Genomic DNA, 27,921 nt, shown 5'->3' on the forward strand with positions numbered 1-27,921 from the left:
TTGTATATTCCCATTCTCTGTCACACGCAGCTCCTTCTAGACATGTTAGACAGGATAGTTAGATTTGCCATTCTGCTGACCGCAAACAAGTTGACTGTTTCTACAGAAACTTCCTTAACCAAGAAAAATTTGAGTTTCAAAATATTTCTAATTAAAATATGTTATCCTCACACAAAACATCATAATTGCTAACATATGTCAAAGATAAAATCAAAATAACAAACAGAATGAACTAGAATATAAAATTTTCCAGAGCAAAGTACCAATGGGCAATAATGGACATTTTATACATGTTCCAAAATAAGACATCATATTAATGACTGGAAATAGCTCATGGAAACTTTTCTTGGGTGTTTGTCCCCCAGAATGTAGCTCACCTATACCAGTGGTTCTCAACCTTTTCTAATGCTGCGACCCTTTAATATAGCTCCTCATGTTGTGGTAACTACAAACCATAAAATTATTTTCGTTGCTACTTCATAAATAATTTTGCTACTGTTATGAATTCTAATGAAAATGTCTGATATGCACAATATCTGATATGCAACCCCCATAAAAGGATCATTGACCCAAAGGGGTCATAACCCATGAGTTGAGAACTGACCTATGGGCTTGCAAAGAAGCCATCTTTGTGAGAGAGAAGAGTAAATGCTAGTATCAGATGAACAGTCTACTCAGCCCAGAAAGCTGCCATGCAGCATCTAAGATGAAATAGGCTCTTAAGAAACAATCTGAAACAATCTACTCCTTTTGTTGTTGTTGTTTTGTTGTTCTTTTGTTTTGTTTTGTTTTTCGAGACAGGGTTTCTTTGCAGCTTTGGAGTCTATCCTGGAACTAGCTCTTGTAAACCAGGCTGGCCTCAGACTCACAGAGATCTGCCTGCCTCTGCCTCCTGAGTGTTGGGATTAAAGGTGTGTGCCACCACCACCTGGAAAGAAACAATCTACTTTTAAAAAATCTAAAATCTACAATGACAACGGTCTTAGAACTGTTTTAGAAAGACTGTAAGACAAAACACACCACTTCTGCAACCTATTTCCCCTTCCACTTTCCCCAGCACTTCCTCCTGAGCAAATGCAAGAGCTTACTGAAGCTCCACACTTCCTTCTTTCCTGTTCTGCTTAGGAAATCTAATATCTACACCATGACTTCAACTTTATGTATTCTAACTTCTTACAGCTTAGGCAGTTTTATGAAGTCCACAGTGTTCTTTCTCTCTCTCTCCCTTTCTCCCTCCCTCCTCTCCCCTCCCCCTCTATACACACACACACACACACACACACATATAATTTACTTTCCTACATCACTTTCGGAACAGCCCAACACCTCACATTTAGGATGTTTACAACTGAAGTTACAGTGACACCATCCTCTCCAAAGACACAAAAACCAGAAATACAGCAATCATTTATACCCTTCCCCCGAGATGCTCATTTATAATCAATCATTCACCAAGATCATTAATTAAATTTCATAATTATCTTGCTTTCCATAGCTGCATTTGACAATGTGCCTCTTTCAGTAAACCTCCAAGCCTCCACTCCTGAGACTTTATCCAGCAGGAACAGAAATACCCTCAACTGGAAGAGATGCAGGATGGAATGGTTGGGTCTCCTCCTCTGAGAGTCAGCACGCCCAATCTTGAAGCTTTACTGTGGGTAATCACTGCTCCTCCAATTAACACTGTAATAAGTGAGCCTAGAGCAGAGTTCTACAGCAGGTTGCAAGATAATAAAGAACAGCTGAACTCCCAAAAGCAGAGATGACGTAGATTCAGTGAGGGACTATTAACTCAGCATCTCCCTCCAGGAAACAGGATTGTCTTTCCTGGTCTACTCTAAGCATGCTGACTTTTGTCCTTTCCATGCAGTCGTGGAAGGAGCCATGAGCATTCAGAATGCACATTACACAAGGACACAGCAGCAGTAGCCAGCACCCAGTGAAGAAAGCAACTCAACTCTCACTTTTCCATAAGCCCACCATGTGGCATCTAGTTAGGCTCTGAGCCACAGCCCCCTTCCGAATTAATCATGGAAGGCAGACCAGAGACAAGCTAAGAACAACCAGAATCCAGACTCATTTGCTTTCAAATAAAATCTTAACACAAGTAATTATAAAGATTTTAGTGAACTAATGTTCATAAGGCTCTCCACAATAATAGTATACAAATAATAAATTCACGCTAAAGTTTTAATGTACATGTAAACACAGTATTAAATGAGAATAGATCTCAAATATCCATAATTGTATTTTATTAAAAAAAAAAACTTCCAGAATTATTTTTACAACAAAGTTCTACCTAGCAATTTTAACTCAAATTTTTCAAAATTGAAAGTTTTCTAAAGATAATATTTGAATATAATCTCAAGAAAATAAGAAATAATAACATGTAGGCATTCAATCTATCTGTGCTTTATATAAGGGAGCAATAAATTCTACCAAAATTTATTTAAAAAATCAAGCACTACTCAGCCGCAACAGTTTGGGTAACAGAACTGAGCTCAAGCCCCACAATGTGCACTGAGATGTGGCAGGGCATCTCCGAGACGGCCAGAGAAACTGTGGGACACACTTCATCCTCCATCTTCCAAGGGAAGACAGGCACACACTACCTGGGGACTCAATCAGGGATATACCTTATTACCAAAGAGGCTAGAGGAAATTACAGAGAGCCTCCGAGTCTTTTTAAGAAGTTTTCAACATACACATTCTATTTTCTATTTAAAACCTGAGAAAAATATAATAAACAGGATAACTGAGCCCAGTATGATATTTTTCCTCTTGGTTTTCACTTTTTTTTCTGTTTGGCTATTTTAATTAGAAATTAAACTCATCTTTACCCCTCCTCAAATCAGAGAAGACACACCAAATCTGCTTTCATATTAATATTGTTTAGATAGTTAATTCGAATTAACTTCACTCTCAAAACTTCAAAATAAATTTTTATCATTAGAAGACATGAGAAAGTTCATGAAGCAGATGAAGCCAGTGAGGAGAGAGCTATGTGGAATGTATTTAGAGAGTCTGCTTGTGAGATTCTGTCAAATTGACACAAGCTGGGGCCATCTGGAAAAAGGAACTGGAACTGAGAAAATGCTTGTGTAAGCCTGGCCTGTAGGCAAGCCTGTAGGAGTGTTTTTTTCTCCCTTAGTGATTGATACGGAAAGAACCAGTCCACTGTTGGCAGTGCCATGCCTGGGCTATATATTTAAGAGCAAGCCCAAGTCAAGCCAACCACAGGGAGCAAGGAAGTAAACAACACTCCCCAGTGGTTTCTGCTTCAGTGTCTGCCCTGACCTCCCTTCACGGTGGACAACAAGCTGTAAAATAAAGCCTTTCCTCCCCAAGTAGCTTAGGGCATGGTATTTATCACAGCAACAGAAAGCAAATGAGAACAGATATTGGATGGGTGTCATTCGTATACAATGACACCTCTGCAGACTCCTGTCACTTTAGATTGATCTAATATGCAACCCAAAACATGTTCACTCACAAAAGGAGATGGGTACTGTACCTGCCAATAAAAGGTATAATTACCTCACAGGCATTTAATAAGAGAAGCTTTCAAAAAGTATGACAGTATACGGAAAACAAATGAGGATCTAGATATTTTATCAAAAAAATCTGTTAGAAAATAATCTTTCATGTTTGGAGTTTTTTTTAACTTTTCATAAAAGTATATACTGAGTTTCTTAAACTTAGTCACCCCATTCTGGCCACCCTCATTTTCATCCTCTCCCCTCCTTTGTTCTCCTACAGTTTCATTTTTGCAGTCATGAAGATTGGCTTTATTCACTTAGTACAATTTCCTCCAGTCTAGTCTACCAGCCTGAATTGAACATTATTATTCTTCTCAATGACTGACAAAAATCCATTGTGTATCTATACCATGTTCTCTTTATCCAGTCCTCTGCTGATGCATGCATAGGCTGGTTCCATACTTAGCTACTGTGATATTGCTGCAGTATATACTGATACATGTTACCACCACCGCCTGGCTTATTTAAACGTTTTTGAAAAGCTGCCATACTGAGTTCCTGAGTGTCTACCAACATTCCATTCCATGAACAGAGTGTAAAGGCTTTCCTTCTGTCCGCACCCCCACACCCTCAACACGCGTTGTCATTTGTTTCCTTATTGAGTACAGTTCTGACTTGGGTGAGATGGAATTTCAGAGAAGTTTTGACGTCTGACTCGAGTGAATGCAGCATCCTCATGGATTTACTAGGCATCTGTATCTATGGACTCTGCATATTTCATTTGTCAAGGTATTGAGCTGTCCTCTTAATGTTTCGCCATTCTCTATATATTCTGGTGCTAATTTTCTCTCATATGTATATCCTGAAGAGACAGTTTCCCATTCTATAGACTGTCTCTTCACTGGATTAACAAGTTCCGTTGCTGGATAGATTTCTAATTTCATGAGGTCCCATTTGTTGACAGTTGTCTTGACTAGAGATCAACTGGAGTTTGTTCCAGAAAGTTAAGCTCCTGGTTTATACCTAGAGCTTGAAATATTTTTCCTTTTCACTAATAATTTAAGAGTTTTAGGTCTTACACTAGTATCTTTGATCCATTTGGACTTCATTTTTGGAGAGAACCAAAGATAAGACTTTAGTTCCATTCTTTGTGTGAACATCAAATTTTCCCAGTGCCATTTGCTGAAGAGACTGTCTTTCAACTATTGTGTCTTTCTGACATCTTTGTAAAATTCAGGCAGTTATAAATGTGTGAATTTACATTTGAACATCCTATTGAATTCTACTGGTATGTGTGGTCTGTGACAATATCACTGTTTTGTTGTATGGCTCTGTCGTTTCACGTGAGGTCCCACCAGCACCATCATTTTGTCAAGATTGTTTAAGCTTCTGGGGGTCTCTGTGCTTCTGTACAAATTTAAATATTGTTTTATTTCTGAGTAAAATGGGGTGTGCATTGAATCTCTAAATTATTTCTGTTGAGATATCTGTTTTCATCATATTGTCTTTCCCAATTCAGGAGCATAATAGGTCTTTCTATCTTCTAGTATCTTCCTCAATTTTTTCTTAGATGTTCTAAAGGTTTTTATTGCTGTTGCTGCTGCTGTGGTTGTTGTTGTTTTGTATGTGTTTTAAGACAAGGTCTCAACTATGTAGATCAGGCTGGCATCAAACTCCACCTGCCACTGCCTCCAGAGTACTGGTACTGAAGGCATGTGTCAACAGGTCCAGCTAGGTATTGTAAAGTTTTAATTACAAATGTCTTTCACTTCATAGGGTAGGTATATGCCAAGATATTTTATCTCCCGGGTATAACTACTGCAAAGGGAGCATGTCCCTGGGCTCTTAGCATGCTTGTTATTGGTATAAAGGAGACTATTGGTTTTTCTTTATTTTTGCCCTGTTATTTTGCTGAAAGTATTTATCAGGATTTCCTGGTGTAGTCTCTTTGGTCTCTGATGTAGATGTTAATCACTTGCATATAAGGACACATTCTGCCTTTCATACCTGCATTACTTTACTTCCTTCTCTTGTCTTCTTACTCTTGCTAAGACTGAGCAATATATTGCAAAGTAAAGTGAACTCCACCCTTGTCTTGTTCAATTTTCCATGATTGCAGATCAGGTATAAAGAACTGGTAGGTAAATCCCTCACATATTCAGTGGTGACTCCAGAGTGGAAGAAAGGGGTGACTACAATTCAGTGTTAAAAGAGAAAGCATGACAAGGGTCCAAAAAGCTGGATCTGCCTGGGTCAATGTGAAAGCTGTGCTAGTCGAGCTATGCTGGAGAGTGTGAGGACTGCGTGGACGTGCACCCCGTTCCTCCAGTCCAAAATCAGTACTGAGCATGGGGGAAGATTGGCCAAGAAAACACAAACATAAGCTGAATAAGGACAATCCAGGATCTGAAAACTGAATTCAGAAGAGACAGAATTATTGAAGAGAACTCAACCAGAAATGAAGATAGAATTGAAAAAAATCAATAGCCCAACTCTAAACTCAGGGGGAAAACCTTACAAGTAGAATGGATCAAGTAGAAGAAATAGCATCAAGACTTGGAAATAAAGTAGAGGCATCTGAGCACATAAGCAAAGAATATGAAAAATTTTAAGCACAAGAAAGGAACATGCAACAACTGCGAGACATCATTAAAGAATCCAAACCTTCAAATTACAGGAAAAAAATGAAGAATCTCGAGTTATTATAGAAAGCCACAACTGGTCAAAATGCAGAGAATAACTAACTACGGGTGCCTAGCCCCAAATGATACACTTACAACACACTGCCGACACCCAAGGCTCAGGGGATAACATAGAATAGAGGGCAGAATGATAATAAGACCCAGAGGACCTGTTTCCTATATAAGACAGAAAAGTAGAACCCAGAAGATTCTAGCCCTGAACAATGGTAACAACAGGGACATGCCAGCATGGATGAGGGAAGTCCCACATAGCCCTATGCCTAGATGAAGCGCAACATGCAAAGAATAACTTCTGAGAACTGACCAGTCAGTCTTCCCCACAGGCAAACCCTCAGATTTGTTATGCAATATTGAGTGGTCAGACTTAAAAATCTAACATATCCTCCATACTACCTGAACTCAGCAAACTGTATTTACAAATTTATATTAATATATGGAAAAAGAATTACAGAAAAAGAAGCCACGACTTTGTGAGGTAGTTGGGGAAGGGGTAGAGAAAGAAGAGGAAAGTGGAAAATGATTTAAAGACAGTGACTCAAATATGAAGTTCTCAAAAATATAAGTAAATATTTAAGATAAAAAGAAATTTCTAATATCTTCTTGATGGAGTGGTCCCATAATAAGCATGCCATCTGACTGTCTAGGTTGGAAGTGTTTTGTCAGGGAGCTGATCATTTCTACCTAACCCGCCTGCTACTTTCACTGACAGTCTTGGGATAAGCTTTTACACCTCTTAGTCCTAAGGCAGCCTCGCAATGATGGTAAGGCACATTTCTTAGAGACAACAGAAAGACAAGTCCTATCTTCTCGACCAATCTGCTAGCTTAGGCCTTTTAACATAGGAGTTGAGACTGTTAATATTCACTTATTAAAAGGTATATACTACTGTCTCATAAACTATTGATTTTATAGAGTTTTGTGTTTTTCTTTTCCTCATTATTTAACTACTATTCCAGCACACTTTACTCTTCCTCTAGCCTCTGAGTATGTTTATCTTCTCAGTCTGAAGACGTACTTCAGGTATTTTCTGAAGATCAGGCTTAGTACTCATGAATTCATAGTTTACTATTATCATGGAAAATCAATTCCTCTACAAGTATAACAGAAAGGGCTTTTGGGGGGGATGGGGTAGTCTTGGTTAGCAGTTTCTTTTAGAATTTGGAATATATCCTTTCAAGACCTCTTGTATTTCAGATTTTCTGCACCTAAATCTAGGGTTGCTGTGCTGGGTATGTTATGTGAGTTGGTTTTACTTGAAGCTATCAATATACTTCCTTTGTACACATTTAGTATTTTAACTATAATACAATACGGGGAGTTTGTTTATCCAGTCTCCTCTATATGTTGATTTGAAATGCCTCCTGTACCTAATTTGGGAAACATTCTGCTCTGATTTTACTTAAAATATTTTCTATTTAGCATTAAAACTTTTTTTTGTAAGCTCACAACTCCTAGATTTGTTATTTCTAAAAGTGACAACATGTCAAATGTGATCAGTTCATACTTTATTATGTTTTTTGTTATCTGAATGCTGTAATTCCTCTACTTGGTCTTCAAGTTCTAATATTCTGTGCTCAGCCTGATCTATTCTACTGTTGAAGTTTTCCACTGACTTACTGAATTTTTCATTTCCAGATTTTCAGTTTGGTTTTCTTCCATATTTCTATTGCTTTACTGAATTCTACTTTCATATCCTGTAGTGACTTCCATTGTTGTTTTCTTTGTTGTCACACAGAAATCATTTTTTGTGTCTTCTTTGATTCTCTGCGGGTGTGTGTGTGTGTGTGTGTGTGTGTGTGTGTGTGTGTGTTGGCCCATGTTTCATGCACTCTCTTTGATTTCTTGTGAATGATTTGCCTGAGATTTCATCTGACATTCACATTGGAGGCCATTACTGTGTGATTAGTAAGCTTTGGAGGGGCTGGACTGCCTGGAGTTTTCACACTTCCTGTGTTATTCTCACTGAGATGTGCTCCCGTGGGATTATGCCACAGAATAAATTGGTTTTAATCACCTTTATTTAACGGAGATGTTGGCAGTGTTCAAGAGAATCAAGGTTGTAGTAGGGCTGAGATATTATTCTGTTCTGCTACACTATGGTAGAACATCAGCATTATCATGAGAGAATATTGTCTTCGAAAACAACCAGTATCAACGGGTAGATCATTATGGAAACATAGTCATAACCAAAAAATAAGCATACTTAAGTGCTCGTCATTTAAGAAATAAAGGAACACTGATCACAATGTAGCATACAATAATATTCGTTACTATGAATGAGTGGGAAGCAAAAAGGGAAAAAAATCAGAGCAAGACCAGTAATTAGTATTGTATTGACAAAAAAAGGTACAGAAGTCTATGGCTATAGTACCCTGATCTCTTTCATCTGATCTCAGAAACTACCTATGGCCAAGTCTCAACAATATTTGGAGGAGAGAAAATGCAGGAGGAAAGTGAAGGGGAGAGGTACTGGCAAGTGATGACGGACACGTGGCAGTTTTGCCTAAAGGTAGAGTGAAAGGACTAGTCAGAAAAGAAATGCAAACTAAAAATAACTGGAGAGTTGGTACAGTGCACGTGAAATAAAAGAAGGGAGTTACAGCATTAATTAGGAATGGGCAAGAGGAAAAGACAGTAAGTGTGTCAACCAAAAGTAAGAATGTATAACAAAAACCTTTGAAAATAAGGTAGTTGGAAACTACAACTTTAGACAAGCTCCAGCACACCAGGAGACGTCTCTTTGTTTCCTGCTTTCATGGTGCAGGGAAGAGCTATGGACCCTGCTGGAAGAGAGAAAACACCGCAGGTCTTAGCAAGTACTGGACTTGCATAGCACAATACTGACCTGTCAAATACCACGCGCTCACTGATACAATGCTGTACACTGTTATAGGGTAACTAAATGCTTTCTGATTGGAAATGAGGCCTGCTCCACAGAAGGAAATTTCATGGCTGGTACTATAATATAAATAAGTATTTATATTCACAGTCTAGGGCTGTTCTCAACCTTTTCTAAAGAGCTTCTTTTTGCAGTGGGTAGAAAGTAATGATCAGAGTTCTGAGCATAAGAACTGAGCATGAGTGCTCAGTGCTAAATGGGACAGCCAGCTGTACACACACGCGTGCACCAGCGTGTGCACACACACAAACACACACACACACACACGCACGCACACACACACACGTTCAGAGAACATTGTGGGAAAAGAAACAGAAAGAACATAAGAGTCAGAGGAAAAAATGCTATGAAGTGCTGTCTTCTGGACATGACACAACTGTCACTCTCAGGAATTCACAGCAGCTGTGCCCACCCCAGGCCCCACCTTTTACTGAGAAGCTATTGGCAATAGCTTGTTTGGAGGAAAGGAGAATCACTTTTTTTTCCTGAGGATGTGACCACTGACCAGTAGGTTTCCCATGCTCTAGTCGATGGCCTCATGCATTCGCAAATGGGCAGCTCAACTTGACTAAGTGAGCTAGCCAAAAAAAGCAAACAAACAAACAAACAACAACAAAAAAAAAAAAACATGAGGTTAGAGGTTCGGGCATGCTACAGGAGATATGAGGGAAGCTGGAGGGAGGAGAGGAGATTACATACATATTTCATTGTCATCGTACACATACATGAGACTGTTTAACTGGGTATTAAATAAAAGATGAAAGTAAAGAGAGGGCTGGAAAAGAGCATAAACTACGAATACAGTGCAGCTTGCATGCCAATTCCTGTCTCCAGTCTTCAGGAATTCCTTTCTGAGGTTTACAGGTGTCTGTCACACACCTGGGCATTCCTTTGTAAGGCTGTGTCACAGATACTGGTAGTCCTTCAATGTTATTTGGTGATCCTTCCGAAATAAGTTAGTGAATGCTGGCTGGCCCTGACCTCAGAAAAGTTCCCTGGGGGTTGCCACACATAGGGTTCCATCTTCATGGGTCAGATGGTGAATGTTGGCGCTAGCCCAGTGTGGTCCTTCCCAGTGTCCACCTATGCTCTTCCTGGTCTCCAGTACTAACTGGGTCTTTACCTGACTGAATATTGTGTTTCTTACTCTAAGATTGCGCTGTCTGAGGACAATCACGCTAAGTGAAATAAAATGAAGTATCTGAAACAGCAAAATTTACCAAAGCAGAAAGTGGAATGGTGTTCACCAGACTTGGGATAACGTCCACGTGCATGAGCTGACTAAGTTCTAGAGACACCCCTATACATTGTGCTCATGCACACAATAGGTGTAAAGTACTTCTTCCTACACAACAGAGACACTAGAGAAGACTGCAGATACACCCTTCACCTTATCTATTTGATTTTTCCTTAGTGCAGTTTGAACAAACAGAAGAAAGTCACCATGTCTCAAGCAAGTTCCTAGCCTTCAGTTATCATCCTAGTGCACAGGCGAACATGTGGAAACACCTGATTTAAATACCCTTTCTCATTATTTGCTTCTTATATACCAAGCGCAAGAAGCACGGGCACGAAGTTCTACATCGTCTGGCTCAATTACCTATGTATCTGTTCCTCAACACCATGTTTACACACTTCACGGTAACTTTCCACAGTTCTTCAGAGCAAGGCTTGTGCTTTAGATTTGTGTTACTTCTCCATGCCTAAATCTCAAAACGTGGGGTTTATTCCCTAGCTGATTAATAATCTAGTCAAAGTGTTTTGCTGTTAACTCCAAAGAAGCTTTCTAAATTTTTGCAATTTACAATGCAAACCATTAAATGGTCCTAGATAGTCAGCAGGAGTCTCTAAAATATAAAAGAGGAAGGAAGTTAGATATACATTACCCATCACCTACAGAACAAAACAGTTAGAAAAAGTCATAGCACATAAGGTTATCAAACTAACTTTCTCATTATGGAATCACAAAAATAGGACGGGTCTGTAGAATCAGATATCCTTGTTGTTAAACCTCACCTCCCAGACTCTTTTGCATTAGTGAATTCTGTGTCACCACCTTACCTGGAGCACACAGTTAGACCCCCCCCCATAATACTTGAAGGGTACATACACTAGAAAACCTAGCACAGTCAAACTGGAAGCACACAGCCTAGATGCTGTGGTCTTCTTCCCAGAGTCTCCTTTCTACACTTGAATGCTAACTCTTCACTAGTATTGAGTTTCAAACTGCACACGCTTGATTTTCTTTGTACACAAGTGTATCAAAAACTAACTAAAGCTGTATGAATGCCTGTGTCTATGTTTTGTGAAAATGACTGCTATACTTCATTGTTGTCTTATTCTAGGCAAATAGGTTTAAGATAAAAGTATTATTATCAATCAGTACAAATCAAAAAAAGTTATAATCACTATGGAAAAAACACAATGGAACAACAATTTAATGGGACATTAAATTGTATAATATTTGGATAGCTGTTTAAATAAAACTGAATAATTTATATTTTAAATAATATATTCAGTAGTACAATTGTTAAAGAAAATATATAAGAACCAGGAAGCTGATTTTTGCAAATAGGTTTATAAAAAAAGGGCCAGAATTAGTGTTCTCCTTAGTATTTATACTGAACATCCTAACATTATATTTCTCAAGATTTAAAGTGTCTAGCATATGTAAAGTCTATTAAAATGCACATAACTTATCTGAATCAACATGAAAATATACCTAATAAATATTTCTATTCATCTGGCTCTTTTAGTTCTCTCTTAATATACAAATGCATTTCTTTTCTCCAAAATACAGCAGCTGGGAATGAAAGAAAGATTTCAAGTGATCATTTTTACATCATATTCCATCATCTTTCATTGGTTTCTCTGAGCTTTCCTTTGAGGGAGCCCCTTTCTTTAAAAAGAGGTTTCTTTTTAGATCAATCTATATTTCCATAATCCACACTGCAGTTTCCTCCTCTTCTCCCCAGGGTGGACTAACCCCCACACCCCCAACTATGGCTTACAACTGTCATTAAGCCCTACAACAATAACAAGACAACAAAAGAGAGGGTGGGTATGAGGCTAGCTAGTACCATATGCTGACCAAGCTCAGCATTTTTAGCTGCTATAGAGAAGTTTGAAACTTAAATTTTTTAGTAGTGAAGTGTCTTCACACCACTTGTTTACAGAACTATTTCAGGCAAGAACTTTAAACACTGAGAAGCAACAATACTTCATTTTAAAAGCCTGTCTGCTGAGGATGTGTTGAGAAAGGAGCGAGCAGTCCCAAAATACAGAAGGGTACAATCAATGAGTACTCATTCTGCTCCTCCCAGGCCCCATTCTGCTTAAATCTGAAGAACTGTTTAAGACTCATTTTTAAAGTGGCATGCAGATATGAGCAGGGCTGATTCCACACAGCCTTGTGAGCCCAGGGCTTTATAGCAATTTTAACAGGCATTATTTCCATAAAGTAAGATCTAGATAGATTACTGTATCCATCTTTTGTTTCATACTCAACTAACTTCGACTTCTTTTTTTTTTTTTTTAAGTGAAACAAACTTACATGTAGAGTTCTGACCTGCCAGAGCAACAAACTCTTCAACTAAGACTCCACACTGTTAAGTCTGTTTGGGAGAGCCTATATGACATCACTATGGAAAAGTCATTGGTCCATTCTGCTTCCCTCAAACACTGTGTAGAACTTTACTTTTGTCAATAAAAAAGCTTCTGTAAAAGACTTGGATTTATTTTGACTGCATCACATATGACTTTACTTCTCCAGGCCACCAGAGTAGGGTCATGTCTGCCTATCTGGACTAAATCATTTGTAGAGTTAGAGCAATTTCATTAATATAAAAATAAATATAATTACCCTACCTCTAGAAGCTCACTAAAGTAAAAATTTTCATCCTTCAGCAGAACAGTTATGTCATTTTTAATAGGGTTTCAAATACAAAGTTAATGTTAAATGCATTGTAATATTCAAATACAATGCCAAATGTTTCTTAAATACTTTTTCACTACAAACTTGTGAGAGCATGTTAGTTCCACTGCCAGCAAAGACCCATTCCATAGAACAAAATTTAGAAAATATCGCTGTTTTTTCAAATTAGCTTCCTACTGTTGGCAATGAAAAATTTAAGTTCAACAATTCAAATATAAAACACATTTACAGTAACTTAAGAGTGTAGTTATGTTTTATATTTAATTTTCCAACACTGTACCTGCAAAGGAACTAAATCACATCTTTATAGTAATAGTTGACAATCTGATTCTCTTCTTGATACATATGAAAAACATAGCCCTGTATATTCCTACCAACCTGACAAGACAGAACTGGTATTCTAACGCTACCAAGATAGTTGCAAAATGTTTGGAATATGAAACAAAGTAAGCAACTAAATATAATTATAATTTTTATATTAACCTATTCTCTTTATAAAATCTTATATTTTTAAAAATTAATCATGTTGTCATAGAAATGGGCTTGTACAAACACATGCATGTGTATGCACACACATCCTCATAAGAGCAGTGAAATAAAATTGACTTTCACATAAAAAATCAGCTTGTGACTGTACCAAGCACAGAAATTTTTAAACATTAATTTCTGAATAGTCCATAGCTGCTCATAATTATTTTGTTATGCTAAAATCATTAAGTTATTGCCAAATAACTTAGGTCGTCATAAGTGACATACTAAATAAAACTACAAAATACCCATATATCAATACTGCTCAGTTTTAAATCATGAAAATCTTTGCATTATCCAAATTTCTTTTTAAGTCAGTCAGGGAGAGAAAAATGAATGAATATATAAAACTCTAAGTGGTCACATGTTTAAGAGACATTCCTTCTAAACCGCACAGTGAGACAGCTACACTTGGTTGAACATAAAAGACAGTGTGAAATGCCGAGTCTGACTGTCAGGCAGCTAGCTGGCAGCCTCTACAAAGGAAAGCCCTAAAAGGACACAGCTGAAATGCACACGTGAAAATGTCTTTCCGATGACACACTTAGATTATAATTTAAACTTTCCAGATACTTCCTACATGATTTGCTACTGAACGGCACGTTGCTAACGCGGCTGCAGTAACTGAGGCATGTGGCCTTTTCCAGCAGCCTTCTCAGTACTTTTATCTATGGAAACGAAAGGGAGGAGGAGGAACCGTGGTCAGGAACTCATCAGGAGGCAGTGGCGAGGGCTCTAAACTTCAAGCTGCAAACTCCTCATCAAAGCCATATCTTTCATTCATACTTTAATGAAACCCCATTATATTTGGCATAGCCCTTGAGCTCTTTCTAAACAGAGCTTTATACAGAGCTCTCGGACCAGACTTCCTAGAACATTAATTGCCTGTTTTTCCCACTGTGGTCAAAATACCTTATCATGTGTTTACTCAACTTTATTTAATATGTCACTCACTCAACTAAATAAACATCTATACACACTTTATTATGTGACAGCCACAGTGGTATGTGGAAACTAAACAGAAAAAAAATGAGAGGGGGGGAGATGACAAAGAGGAAGGAGGATGGCTCTTGAGATACAAAAAAATAAGCCATGGAATTACACACAGGTTGTTATAGAAGCTCAAGAAAGTCTCAAAAGAATTCATTTTCAAGTTGGGGTTTAAGATTAAGGTGAAACTCAGCAATGTAGTAGCCTAAATAAGACCTGGTCCATAACAATAAAGTCAACACGCCAATGAGAAAGAGGGAAGTCTTATAAAGCCCCACTACTAGATTAAGAGCTATAGGCAATTAATGACTGCTAAGAGAGAGAATCCATCTTCCCCAGGGATGAGCCCCTGATATGTTATCCAATCCCAAGTGGTCAGCACTAAGAACATACATATAAGCAATGCTAAACTGACTTGGTAGGTTGATACTGTCATATTTATATGCATATATATTAATAATAGTAATTAAAGAAAACAAATAATATATGAAAGCAGAAGGAAGGTTTGGGGGTACAGCCAGGGAAAGTGGAAGAGGGGAGCAGAATGAAGCAGGGAACTGAAGATGATCAAAGTGTACTATATATATTATGAAATGTCATAATGAAACCTATCATTTTGTACAATTACTAAATGCTAATAAAAATCTTAAAAGACTGTGAGGATGCTGTCTTGGTGGCACGAGCCTGTAGTCCCAGCACTCTGGAGGCAGAGGAGAGGTGATCTGTTCCAGGCCAGCCAGGGCCACACAGGGAAACTGTACTTGAAAAGACAAAACCAAAGAAGGTGAGGACTAAAGTGCACGGGATCCTGGGGTTCATGGGCATCACCGCCACTTACACGGTGAATTGCTCCTGCTTTAGACTAAATACAGGAACACTGGCAGATGCATTTTATCAAAATACACAAAAAGCATTTTATTAACCAAGAGGGACAGCAACAAGTGATCACACTAAAGTCTGCTCAGGTGGACAGGCAAGTATGCGTCTTCATCTGTGATCCCACAGTTAGGCCTCCCTAGGGTCCAAGGATTCTAAGGAACAGTTTTTAAAGGGAGAAATAAAAATAATGTGTTGAAAGGGGACATGAGGATGCTTGTAGGGCAGTAGACAAAAGACAACTGAGGAGATAAAGAAACAAGCATTTCAGACCGGTACAAAGAGTCCAGAATCACTGGAGAACAGAAACACACTTAGCTTAGCTGCTTATGTCAAAGTCATCCCCTCACTGAAGGGACTTACTTAAGAATATTTACGATATTTATAAATCCATCATTCACTAAAGACTAAAAGCAACTTAAGAATAAATACCTTTTTTCTTTCAAGTCATGGTCAAGGGCAACAGACATGATCAGTACCTAACATGCCCATTTAATTAGTTCATTCAAGTTAACTCCCAATTTCCCATCTTTCAGGTTGACACTCTAATCTCAAAAATTATCCTTTCACAATATTCAAAATCATGCATACTATTTCTGAATGAATACTTGTAATGATATACTTTTATGAGATTGACTTTTTGCAAATTGTGGGAATCATACCTGAGAGCTGAAGGGATGAGTTGGTGAAATTACTTTAACAGTGATACAACTGTTATCTCACTTCTTTTTAGGCAAAAGAATGGAACTTATTTATTAGGTATCTGGGGAATTGCACCAAAACAAATTAGTGCAAACTAAAATTCAATCTCAAAATGATATTCCCATAACAAAAAATTTAAAATATTTTTCTATGCACTTACATCAAACTAGTTGGGTTTTGGTCATAGTAAGTATTAAAGGAGCTACAGAAGACTAAAAAATGCCAACCAAGAAATTCGTCCTGTAGTTTCCTTCTGACGTTTTAGCTTTCTAAGAAAATAAAGTGATAAAAATTATTCAGAAATAAGGAAATATTCCTAATTCAATTTCTAAATGTAAGCGATTCCAGAATCACTGTGACAAAAAATGATTTATATCATTACACTTCTTTCTAAGTATACAGAAATAATGTGTATATCCAACCAAAAATTAATAGGGTTAAGTTTTTATGACTGGGAGCTTTTATTGTACCCAAATGTATATCCCCTAGATGAAAATGTAGAACTATGTTGAGACCATAGACACCCAGCTGCTATGGTTCTCACTGTAAGTACTTTGTAAATCACCTGCAAGGTCACTAAAAACTCTTCTGTATATTCTCCACACTTTGTCTTTCTCAAATTTTATCAAGAAAAATAATTGCAGCTATTCATATACAATATCAGGAGTTCACAGTAATAATATAGTATTTCAATTTAAAAAGTTTTCAAATTATGTTCCCAACCTGGTCTCCAAAGTCCTCTGGGAATTTCCACAATATCACAGGACCTGAAAACAATTGACACACGTCGTTAGAGGAAACACAGGAAGATGCCAACATTCTTAAAGTGATCAATTTTGATATTTTAACAAATTTTAAGGTTAATTTCTCTATATTTTATAAGATTAAGTATCTTGACATTTAGGCTTAAATAATTTTAGCAACAGAATCAAATTAAATTCATAACTTAAATTCAAGCTACTAAAAATCATTCCTTTTAGCAATCTACCTGCATGCCTTGGGGTCTAATGTAATACAATACATTTTCAATTTAAATACTTATAAAAACACAAGTTATGGCTTGAAATAAAACATAAAAGTAGTAATTAGTAATAATAATCAAACACAGTCTCAGAGACTGGACCATGAAGAATATACGATGTCAATAATTAGCTTTGCTTTATTCAGTTTTAAATGTTCATATTTAAACTCTTATTCTGAGTAGTAGGTAAGCTACTAGGTAGATTTAAGACAGTCTTTTAAAAATAAGTTTGATTTTGCAATCTATTTCAGGAAATAAATGTGATTTCTATGTGTGTGGATTTCTAGATACAGTATCAACAGCCTTAGAAACATTCATACACCTTGCTTACTTTCACATTTCTCAAACTCCTTTTTTAAATGTGGTAAAGGATAGTGTTGTTGGCTTTGATTAGTACTAGTAAATCTTTAGGTCATGTATGTATTTCTGTCAAAAACAAAGCTGAATATTTCCAATGAGTTTTTAAAGAGTAATTAAGAATGGATTAATAATATCTCTGGAAAAGTGCTGCTGAAACCCATGATAGAGCCAACACACCAAGTGCTGTCAGTCTCAACTCCACCCCAAGTAAAGAGCCTCAGGAGCCAGAGACTTGATTTTGTGTATCCAGTCAGTGGGCAACTACAGCTCAATTGCACAACTGCCACCATCTTATGGTGCATTTTTAAAACTAAAAATCAGGGTGTAAAATTTCTTAAACGTTAATTCCAAATTCCAAAAGACGTCTAGCAGCATTTTAAACATGAGCTGGCTACTCTAGTACTTCCACATGGAGTTCAAATAAGATTGTTTTTCACTTGTAAGCAAAACATGCTTTCCACAAAAATTTTAATTAAATAATAATTAAGGAATTAAAGCTTTCCACATAAATCAACACAAATAAGCAATGCAGAACATCTTACATAAAACAAATCATTAGAAATTTATCAAGGGCAACATCAGATGCTTTGTCTTCATTCATAAAAAACAAAAGTTTACATTTTGGAAATTAATATGAAAAACATCAAAGATCAAGTGAAAATCCTCAGAAGAATTACCTTGCAGATCCTATAGATAATTACATCCCAAATTGTTTAGGTTAGTGTGGCACTTTTACCAAAACTGAGAGATCATAAGACAAAAGTACACAGGACAATCTTCAGGAAGAAAGTATGACAGTAAATTAGTGGTAATAAAAACAAATCATCACAAAGAGGCAGGCAAGTCACACAGCATGGGATGTGCTTCAAGGCAGATATTTAACTATCCCTTTTCATCAACCGCAACTTTAGAGTCAGTTGCTGTTTCAGAATATGAGCAGTTTCTTAGGCCTATGTCTGACCTCGGGATATTTACCAGTTGCACAGCCCTACGGTTTGGTTTTACTGCTGGCTGCAGACAGCTAAATACGCTTTGGCTGCCTCGCTTTTCACGCACCCCTTGCTCATTCATTCATTTTTTTCTATACACTACATTTTCACAGAAGGAAAACAAATGACTATATGAAAGGTTTATTGGATTAAACATCTAGTGGAAAATATCCTATTTATTTTCATTAAATAAACCTCATCCTTCAGCAGCATGCAAAACTGCATTAGACTCATGTGCACCCACATTCTGAAATGGATTAACTTAGTTACTGCTTATGTGGTTATATTTCAACTACATGTTTGTAGCAACCTTTCAGAGTACCACAAAGGAACAAAAGACCTGAGAAAAATAATCTGATTTTGTCATTTCAAACAAAGCCTGAATTTTCTCTTCCCTGAGGATTATTCCAGATCCTCATCTGATCTGTCAGGGCCGATTTTATGCTGCTCTTAAGGGAGAAAGGATAGGAGCTGCTGGTGGGGCTGCGAAGCTGTGACAGGGACCCTGTGCTCGTCCCACCAGTCAGAGTCCATGGAGACTCCATATCCTCCCTACCCAGAAGTACCGCTGCTGACGGGAAAATGTGTCACTTCATCCTCAATAGTTACAGCATAAGTACACAAATGCTTGTTAAATCAGCAATCCTGCAGAGTCAAAATTACTCTTTGCACATAAGCACAAATGCTTTTAAATTCTGATTTTTAAATATAAAGAAAAATCCTTTAATTTGATAGTTCATACTTTCTAGCCCTTAATATGAAGCAAAAATTAAAATAAAAATACTAGTGTGGATTATATTAAACAAAAAAATCACAGGATAAAAACAATACTTCCTAATTCCCATCAATTAATAAAATCTCTTTGATTCTTGGGAATTCAAAGATGAGTTAAATATATAGTTTCTTTACTATTATGCATCTAGAAAACCAGAGTTCCGACACTATTTACTTCAGGAAAAAAAAATAGAACATACAATCTTTGTATTTTGCTTGAGTACATATTTGTTTTGTTAAATATACATCTATTTTTATTTTATGTGCATAAGTGTTTTGCCTGGATGTGTGGATGTGTACCACAAATGTGCCTGGTGCCCAAGGAGGTCAGAAGAGAGCAATGACTTCCCTGAAACTGGAATTACAGACAGTTGTGAACTACCAGGTGAGGGTTGGGAACCAAGAAGGGTCCTCTGCAAGAGCAGCCAGTGCTCTTAACTGCTGAGCCATTTCTCCAGATCTCTGATTATAGCTTTCTCCAAGCTTGAGTCATTCACATTATAGAATGATGTTTATGTCCAAAGAAACTATGGCCAAAGCATGAGACATTCTTAGCCTCCTCAAATAGCTGGCTAAGTAAGACTGGCGCTTTCCTGGCTCCAGAGAGCTTAACTTGGAATATTTCCCAAAAATAAATACTTCTGTGGACCATCTAACTAAGTTCCACCTATTTAGTTCAGAACTAAACCCACTGTTTCCTTACTCTTCATAGCACTCATGGGAAGAATGTCAAAGACTGGGTTTGTGCAAAGCATTCTTCCAAGCAAGGTTACTACTTGACAGTTCAATTCAACTTGAAGAATCCTTCACTTGGTAAATTCAAGAAATGCTGCTAATGAAGGAATGTCTTTTGAAAATAAATTAATAGACATTATTAAATAAAAATTAGTAGCTTTTTTGAAAATGTATGATTTTTTTAACTTGTTCGCCTATGGAGATACCATAGCAAAGTTAAACAGGATCCCTACCATTTACAGAAAAAGAAGCATTAAACGAAAAGCATATATAGACAGGGTATGGTAGTGTACACTTTTTAATCCCAGCACTTAAGAAACAGAGGCAGGTGGAGCTCTATGAGTTCAAGGCCAGCCTGGTCTATGTAGTGAGTTCGGGGACAGAGAGACCCTGTCTCAAAAAAAGAAAAAGAAAAGAAAGTGTGTGTGTGTGTGGGTGTGTGTGTGTGTGTGCGCGCGCGCGCGCGCGCCTGGAGAAAGAAAATACATGATAATATCTTGAATAAAAGAAAAGAGGGTATCCTTTCTAAAAAGTAAGCAAAATTTAACATAGCAAGAATATAATGTAGCAGGGAGATATCCTAAAGAGAGGGCTGGGTTGGCAAGAGGAGAAGTGGCAGCAACCAAAGGAGAAAGAATAGCCAAATTGGAGGGCAGCACAACTGCCATCTTGGGCATCAAGGGAAGTGACATTCCCTTAGAGATGAATAAAGAAAACAAAAACTCACAAGTGCTGCAAGTCATTGAGAAGTGATGGCTGCAGAACAACCACCGTTTAAAGGTGCACAGCCATAGAAAGACCAGCAGGGCAGAGAAAAGAGGCAGACAGAACCTGGGCTACGCACTGGGCAAGAGGTCTGTGTCCAAGAGAAGGAACGAAACAAGGCTGTACACGCTGAGAGCAGAGACAGAAGATTCAGCTAGATGCCCTTTTCTTGGATAACAGTATGTATCTGTGCAAGCTTACAGGAACAAATGACCTAATGGAAATCCAGGAGAGAAGAGACCCAAGATCACTACGAAGGCAGGAGGAGTGGGGCCCTCATCAAGACAATGGCCTAGGGCTTAAGCAAGAGCAGAAGTGTCTTCCCTCCTCACAGAAAAATGATGCGGGGAAGCATGGTTCTGAGAGAATCTGAGGAATTGATGTGGAGGGTTGTATAAAACCTGCTGCTTCCTCCCCTCACTCTCATGCTATAGGAAGCTCTCTGAAGTCAGCTGAACAAGGAAGCAGGAATCTACTGTTCAAGTAATAAGTATTTGGTGTAGATAATGATTTATTTTCACATGGAAGGCCAACAAAGTAGGATTTTCCATCATAATCCAACAGCCAATGTTGGAAGGACATCTGGTAGATTCAGTCAACACAAGGTTTCTGTCAGCCACAACTGATGAAAAGAGAACTTAAATGTATGAGTAATTATTAACGATAAATTAGTCATCCCATACTAGCTTTAAAAGGTGAACTTTTTCAGTAAAATCCATCAATATTGCATATTATTACCAAAGCATACAAAAACATTTGAAAAGGTGTCTTTTCATACTAGTGACTATTTGAAAATTGCAAAACCGAGAATATGAGTAATGGAAGCATATGTGAAATAACAAGGTGGGGTGCAGTGCTACTTCTGCTCACAGGTAACGTGAACCCTTGCGTCACGCTCAGTGAGGGGACTGAAATCCACCTGCTCAGTCCATCTTCCCCCACTCTGAGTTAAAATGAAGAGCAGCCTCATCTGCCTACCTAGGTGTATCACATAAATATCCTTCATGTGCAAGTAAGACATACTTAAAAGCATAAAATTAGATAACCAAAGTTAAAATTATAAATTTAGTCATATCTGCCAAATATATTTCAAATTCATAATCATTGCAATTTATATCCAACCTGATGAGAGAGGATTTAAGAACACTTTCTATACAGTTATTTAGATCCTTGTTGAAGCTGCCAGAGGCCAGAACAATCAGTATCTTACATTTTCCCAGCATGCACCACAGCAAAGCATAACTTACAGCACTAGTGAGGAGCTAGCACTCATTCTGATAGTTCAGTAATGCAAAGCTGTGATTCACGCACCACACACCCACTCAAAAAAACAGTATTATGAACTATATAATATCACACATTTTAAGAACATAACCAATATTGGAAAAAAGAAATTGATTTCTGAGAATTCAAATTAGAGAATATTCAATCTTAACAAAACACTTAGTCAGATGTTTGTACAAATTATTTAAGTTAACACATGAGAGGTGACAGACAAGCCACTTACCAATGTGTTGTGTCTGAGCATAACACATTGAATACATCCATTGAAATTCACAGGTAAACAGGCAAAAATACTATGACAATTAAAATTCATATTTCAAAATAGATCATTAATACAAACTTTTATTAACTTCTTAAAGGTCTAGTGAGCAGTTCTCTCAACATAAGTGTGCAACAGAAGTGTCATGAAAGCTCTTCTTACAAGTCAGATTGCTGGATCTCACACACACAGAACCTCTAATCCAGCATATGTGGGTCTAACAAGCCCCATATGCTGCTGTCTCTGCACATCCCGTAAGGACCACACCTGAAGAACTAACAACAGACCACATCCATCTCACAAAGACTAGCATTAAGAAATTTAATATTTGTTAACCATAGATACTCTAGGCTGTGTCAGTACTTTGGAATCCCTTTCCTTTTAAAGAATGACTTATGTGTGTCTATGATGTGTCTATATGAGTGTATACAAACACACGCACACAAAGGCCAGAAGATGGCGTCAGATCCCACAGAGCTAGAGTTACTGATGTTTACAGAATGCTCAGCTTGTTATTTGTTACAAAGGTGATGATCTCCAAACTCCAACACTCCTGATTGGGCAGCAGGCGCCTGGTGTGGGAGAATTGTCTGTAATCTGTCAATCATATTTTAAATAAATGCTGATTGGCCAGGCAGGAAGTATAGGTGGGAAAACAGGACAGGAAGTAGAGGTGATGCAATGAGAACAGGAGAATTCTGGGAAGCAGGAAGCTCCCTCCATCATTCCTGCCCAGACCACCGAAGAAGCAACATGTGAGCTGACAGCTGAAAAAGGTATCAAGCCATATGGCTAACATAGACAAGAATTATGGGTTACTGTAAGATGTAAGAATTAGTTAACAAGAAGCCAGAGCTAATGGGCCAATCAGTTTATAATCTTATGGAGTCCTGTGTGTGATTTTCTTTGGGGTATGCCAGCTGTGGGGTACCGGGTGGGACAGAAACCCCAACAAGCAAGCAGGCCCCCTCATGTTACAGGCGCCCTTAGTCCTAGAGCTGTCTGTCTAGCTGTTAGAGTCCCTTTTAGTATGTGCAGATACACAATATACATGTGTCTTCACAGAGCTAGGAAAATCACCATCAATCACAAGTAGACCAGGAGATGATTCAGTAAGAAAAACACTACCAAATGTTTGGAAAAGCCTATCATGATAATAAATACTAACATCATAATTCTATTTCCAGGCCCCAGTGAAAAGAATCCCATCAAAATTGTTGAATTGTTTAATGGTATTTGGGGCTATGTAGTTTTAGCAGCAACCATGGAGGACTACAATCTTACAGGTATACATCTACATGCATATGCTAACAATCCCTCTATCCCTAATGTATATGTACAGGTATTCCACTAGAGCAGTGGTTCTCAACCTAATGCTTCAACACTAATACAGTTCCTCATGTTGTAGTGACCTCAACCATGAAATTATTTTTATTTCTAATTCACAACTGTAATTTTGCTATTATTATGTATTGTAATGTAAATATCTGTATTTTCTGGTGGTCTTAGTTGATCCCTGTTGAACGGGTTGTTCAACAGTTGCCCCCAAAGGGGTCATGACCCACAGGTTGAGAACCGCTGATCTAGATACTCAAGAGGGATCTTTCTGTACCTCAAAGTCTCAGTTCTGTGAGGAAATACTTTTTGATATATTTTCTTATGATGATTTATTTCAAGCAATTTAAATGAACAGCTCTATTTCAATAACCTATAGGATAAATGAACAGAGAAGATAACTGTAGACATGAAAACCTGTTTTCATTATTTATTTATATTTTCAAGAAAAGTTCATGCTCTATAGACAGTTTTCTGAAGGAAAGATAGTCTTTTTCCGCATGTAGACTTAGAGTTGTGTGTCCTTTGTCTCTGCAGTCAGACACTATTGCCGGGAGGACCAGAGTACAGGTGTCTTTGCTTCCCCTGCTGCCCTGCTGCACTCTACAAAACACAGCTCTTTGCTCACTCACAGGCCGTGGCTTAAAATACACTCACAAGGTGGGATTACTTTATTTTTGCCTATGATAAGATATTTTGAACAAACCAAATCTTAAATTGTTAATGCAATGAAAAAGTCTAAACCCTACAGACTTCCTATAGCGAGTACCTGAATATAAAGAAACCTAGAAAAGGACATTAATTACCAGTAGTACTCAAACACTATTTCACTATCATTAATATAATTCTTCACTTAATAATATGTTTAAATTATGTATATAGGATTTGAAAAGAAATGAAAACCTTGTTTTAGTATGTTTCATACAGCCACTTGTAAAAACAGACACACTTGTATTTATCACTTTACGTACCTGATATACATATGTTAGAGCAATTTTAAAACGTGTTCAATTTTTCACCTTCTTAAAAATGTACATGAGCAACTGTCACAAGAAGTCTAGTTCAATGTCCCCTTGCTGATGATCTATTCTAAACAGTCACATTGATAACCAATCTACTTTTGTAAAATATTTTGGGTGGTTTTGAAACTCCAACCATACAAACCAAAGTTTAATTTTTCTAAATGTTTCTTCTAGAATGATCTAAAATTTGTATCACAATTTGAAATGGGGATGCTCTTTTTGCTTATATATTAGCAAATTCCAACTGGGCAAAGGAAAGAGGACTTCAAAGAACCTTAAGAAAATATAATCCACCATATAACACATTACCTACATCATTTTGCTTCCTCCATTCTTTTTAAACAAGCCCTATTATGATAAAAAGAGAACCCTCATCAATCACCTGATAGAGTAATTCCAAACTTAACCAAACAGGGCTAATGGGTGAGAATTGAATTGAAAACACCTTGACAAAGAAAGCAATTTCTTTTCTTCGCACTCCTCTGAAGCTGTGGGTGATCATGGTAATCGAACCATCAACAGTGAGGGGCCATCTGTCCCAAGGGCCCTACAGGAGAAGATTTTTTTAAAAAAAACCAACAAACAAAAAGGGAAAGAAATGCTGTACCACAGATGTTCAGTCTTGATTAAGCTATGACAAGGAGCTTACAACCGAGAATCAATGTTTTGACGTTTTTCAGATACCAATCATTAAAAGCCAACACAAAAGTTTTTATAAGAACACAGAAGAAAAGGTGAAAGATGCTTTGTGTTATGACCTGGACAGCCGCAGCTAACAGTACAGCAAGGCCTTATCACCTACTTTCCTGACTTCCTCAAAGGTGAGAAGCAACACTTTAAGTTAGAGCGTTAGTTCTTTGTGATTCTTTGTACACAATATGACTTTAAAAGGTACATTTTACTAACAATATTGAGTATACTTAATTCTCTGAACTAGTGAGAAAAAATAACTTGATCATTCAGAAATACAAACTTAACATATCATAAGGCACTTTCATTTTATTCATAATTATTTTAAATAATGTTAATATTACACCAAAATATTATGAGTTGAAGCACAACCTTGGTCAAGGGCTTTCATATTTATCACAAAGGTTACAAAGTATAACACACTCTCACACTATTAGACATAACAGAGTTTTAGTCATTTTAAAATAAGCAAAAGTTCATGATTAGAATAATTAATTATAAAAATGAATTTAAAAGTTATCAATCTGAATATATGTTTAATATGCAGAGAATAATTAGGGTAGAAACCGCACCCATAATACAATATCACCAGATTAAACACTCTGTACATTTTTGTCTCGAATACTTTCAAGTTAGAATCACACTAAATGGAGAATCAATTTAACAGTGAGATTCAATAACAAAGTTACTCTAAATGAATTAATTTTTCACGTCCTTTATCTTTGTATTTGTCAAACCTGGGCCTATGCTCTGTGACCTCAGGCACGTGGCAAATCAGGAACAAATGCCTCTGGAAAGAGTCAATTTAGATCTTGCCAAATGCCACACCTCATCAAAGGCTTAAGATACTAAAATAATTGAAACATCATGTACAATAAACACAGGATCAATTTTTATACAATAAGAATGATTCAAAACAAAATACATGCAAACAGTAAGGTTTTTTTTTTGAAAGGTGAGCTTTAAAAATCAGAACTTTAAGAAATATGACCTCAATGACTAGACTGCAAACTGGCCTGGCACGATGACTCTGGGGAAAAGAGACGGCCACCAAGACTAACAACCTGCGTTTAAACACCCACATTGTGGAAAGAGGAAACTGCCTCACACAAGCTGTCCTCTGATCTCTGCACATGTGTGATGGATGTATACACCCACACACAAGGCAGGCAGGGGGACTAAACAGATCATATATATATATGTATGGTATGCAGAAGAGAGATACAGTGAACCAAGACAGACATCAATGAGAGCAAAGTTAAACAAGCACAGGGAGGTGAAAGGAAGAGACAGAAGAGGAGGAGAGAGAGAAAGAAAGGGATAAGAAAGAGGGAAAAGAGGAAGAGGGGGAAGGAAGAAAGAAAGGCAGGGATAAGAGTACGGAGGGGAAGGAAGAGAAAGACTGAGAGGAAGATGGACAGAAGGAAGGGGAAAGAGCTATGAAACAGAGGAGAACAGGAGGGAGATGGAAGGGGTTATGTTAACTGTCCTAGTCAGCACTGTCGCTGTGATAAAACACTGACCAGAAGCAACTTGGAGAGGAAAGGGTTTATTAAGTCTTCCAGGTTATTGTCCAACATTATGAAAATCCGGGGTAGAGCTAGAGAAAGGAACCTGGAGACAGAAACAAAAGCAAAGATGCTGGAGGAACAAACAATGATGACTAGTGCTCTGACTTGCTCAGTTATTTTCTTATACATTACAGACCCAAATGGCCAGGAGTAGCTCTGCTCACAATGGGCTGGGCCCCAGCCCTTCCACATCAATCAGTTATCGGGGGAAAATACCTCCTCCCCACACACACAAGACAGTTAGATGGAGGTGATCTCTCACGAGGTGGCTCTAGTTTGTGTAAAGATGACAAAAGAGAGTCAGCACAGGGACAAATCCACTTCAAATTCTAAAGAACTAGACCAAAAGAGAGGGATGTGTACAATGGAAAGGAAGAAAATAATATGAGAAGGATTAAAGATTACCAAAACTAATGAGAGACACAATATTCAGAGTGAGGAACCACAAAAGTCAAGTAGGATTTCCAGAAACAGCTAAAGACATCACAATGAAATTACAAACATAAAAAGCTACTTCCAAAATCTTCCTAGAAAAGAAAAAAAAGATTTTATTTATAGGTCTGACAGCATACTTCTTAGCAGCAGCAATGAAAGACAAAAAAATGGAATAAAATACTCAAAAGCTCTAAGAAAGCATGTTTTGCATGTTGTACAAAAACTATATGAACAGGAATACAGCCAAAATATACTTTCAGAACAACTGAAAGGGATAAGCATTGCTAATAGATATAAGCAAAAGTCAACAATATGGCAGGATACAGAAGCAATTTGCACAAATGAAGAGTTTTCTATGTACCAACAACACACAGAGTAAGAGACTGTGGAAATACTACCATTCACAATAGCCTCAAAGAATCTCTAGGAATAAACCTAGCTAAGAATATGAAATACCTCTAAAATGAAAATGTCAAACCTCTCAAGAAAGAAACCAGATCATGGAAAGGCATCCCATGCTCACGGGTTGAGAGAAGTAACTTTATGAAAATGACCTTTTACCAAAAGCCTC

The 27,921-nt window shown here is 37.5% G+C and overlaps 1 protein-coding gene across 4 annotated transcripts in view; it reads right to left on the reverse strand.

Moving 5' to 3' along the window:
* Positions 1-27,921, reverse strand: part of Dennd1b (DENN domain containing 1B) — a 216,468-nt gene that overhangs the window by 140,046 nt on the left and 48,501 nt on the right. For all 4 annotated transcript variants that reach the window (XM_085688160.2, XM_085688162.2, XM_085688163.2 and 1 more), the window contains exon 3: positions 16,834-16,877. In XM_085688160.2, coding sequence (XP_085544286.2) covers positions 16,834-16,877 — 44 coding nt within the window. The remainder of the gene's footprint in view (positions 1-16,833; positions 16,878-27,921) is intronic.

Source organism: Myodes glareolus, chromosome 5, assembly GCF_982192425.1.
Source record: "Myodes glareolus chromosome 5, mMyoGla1.1, whole genome shotgun sequence".
NCBI lineage: Eukaryota > Metazoa > Chordata > Mammalia > Rodentia > Cricetidae > Myodes > Myodes glareolus.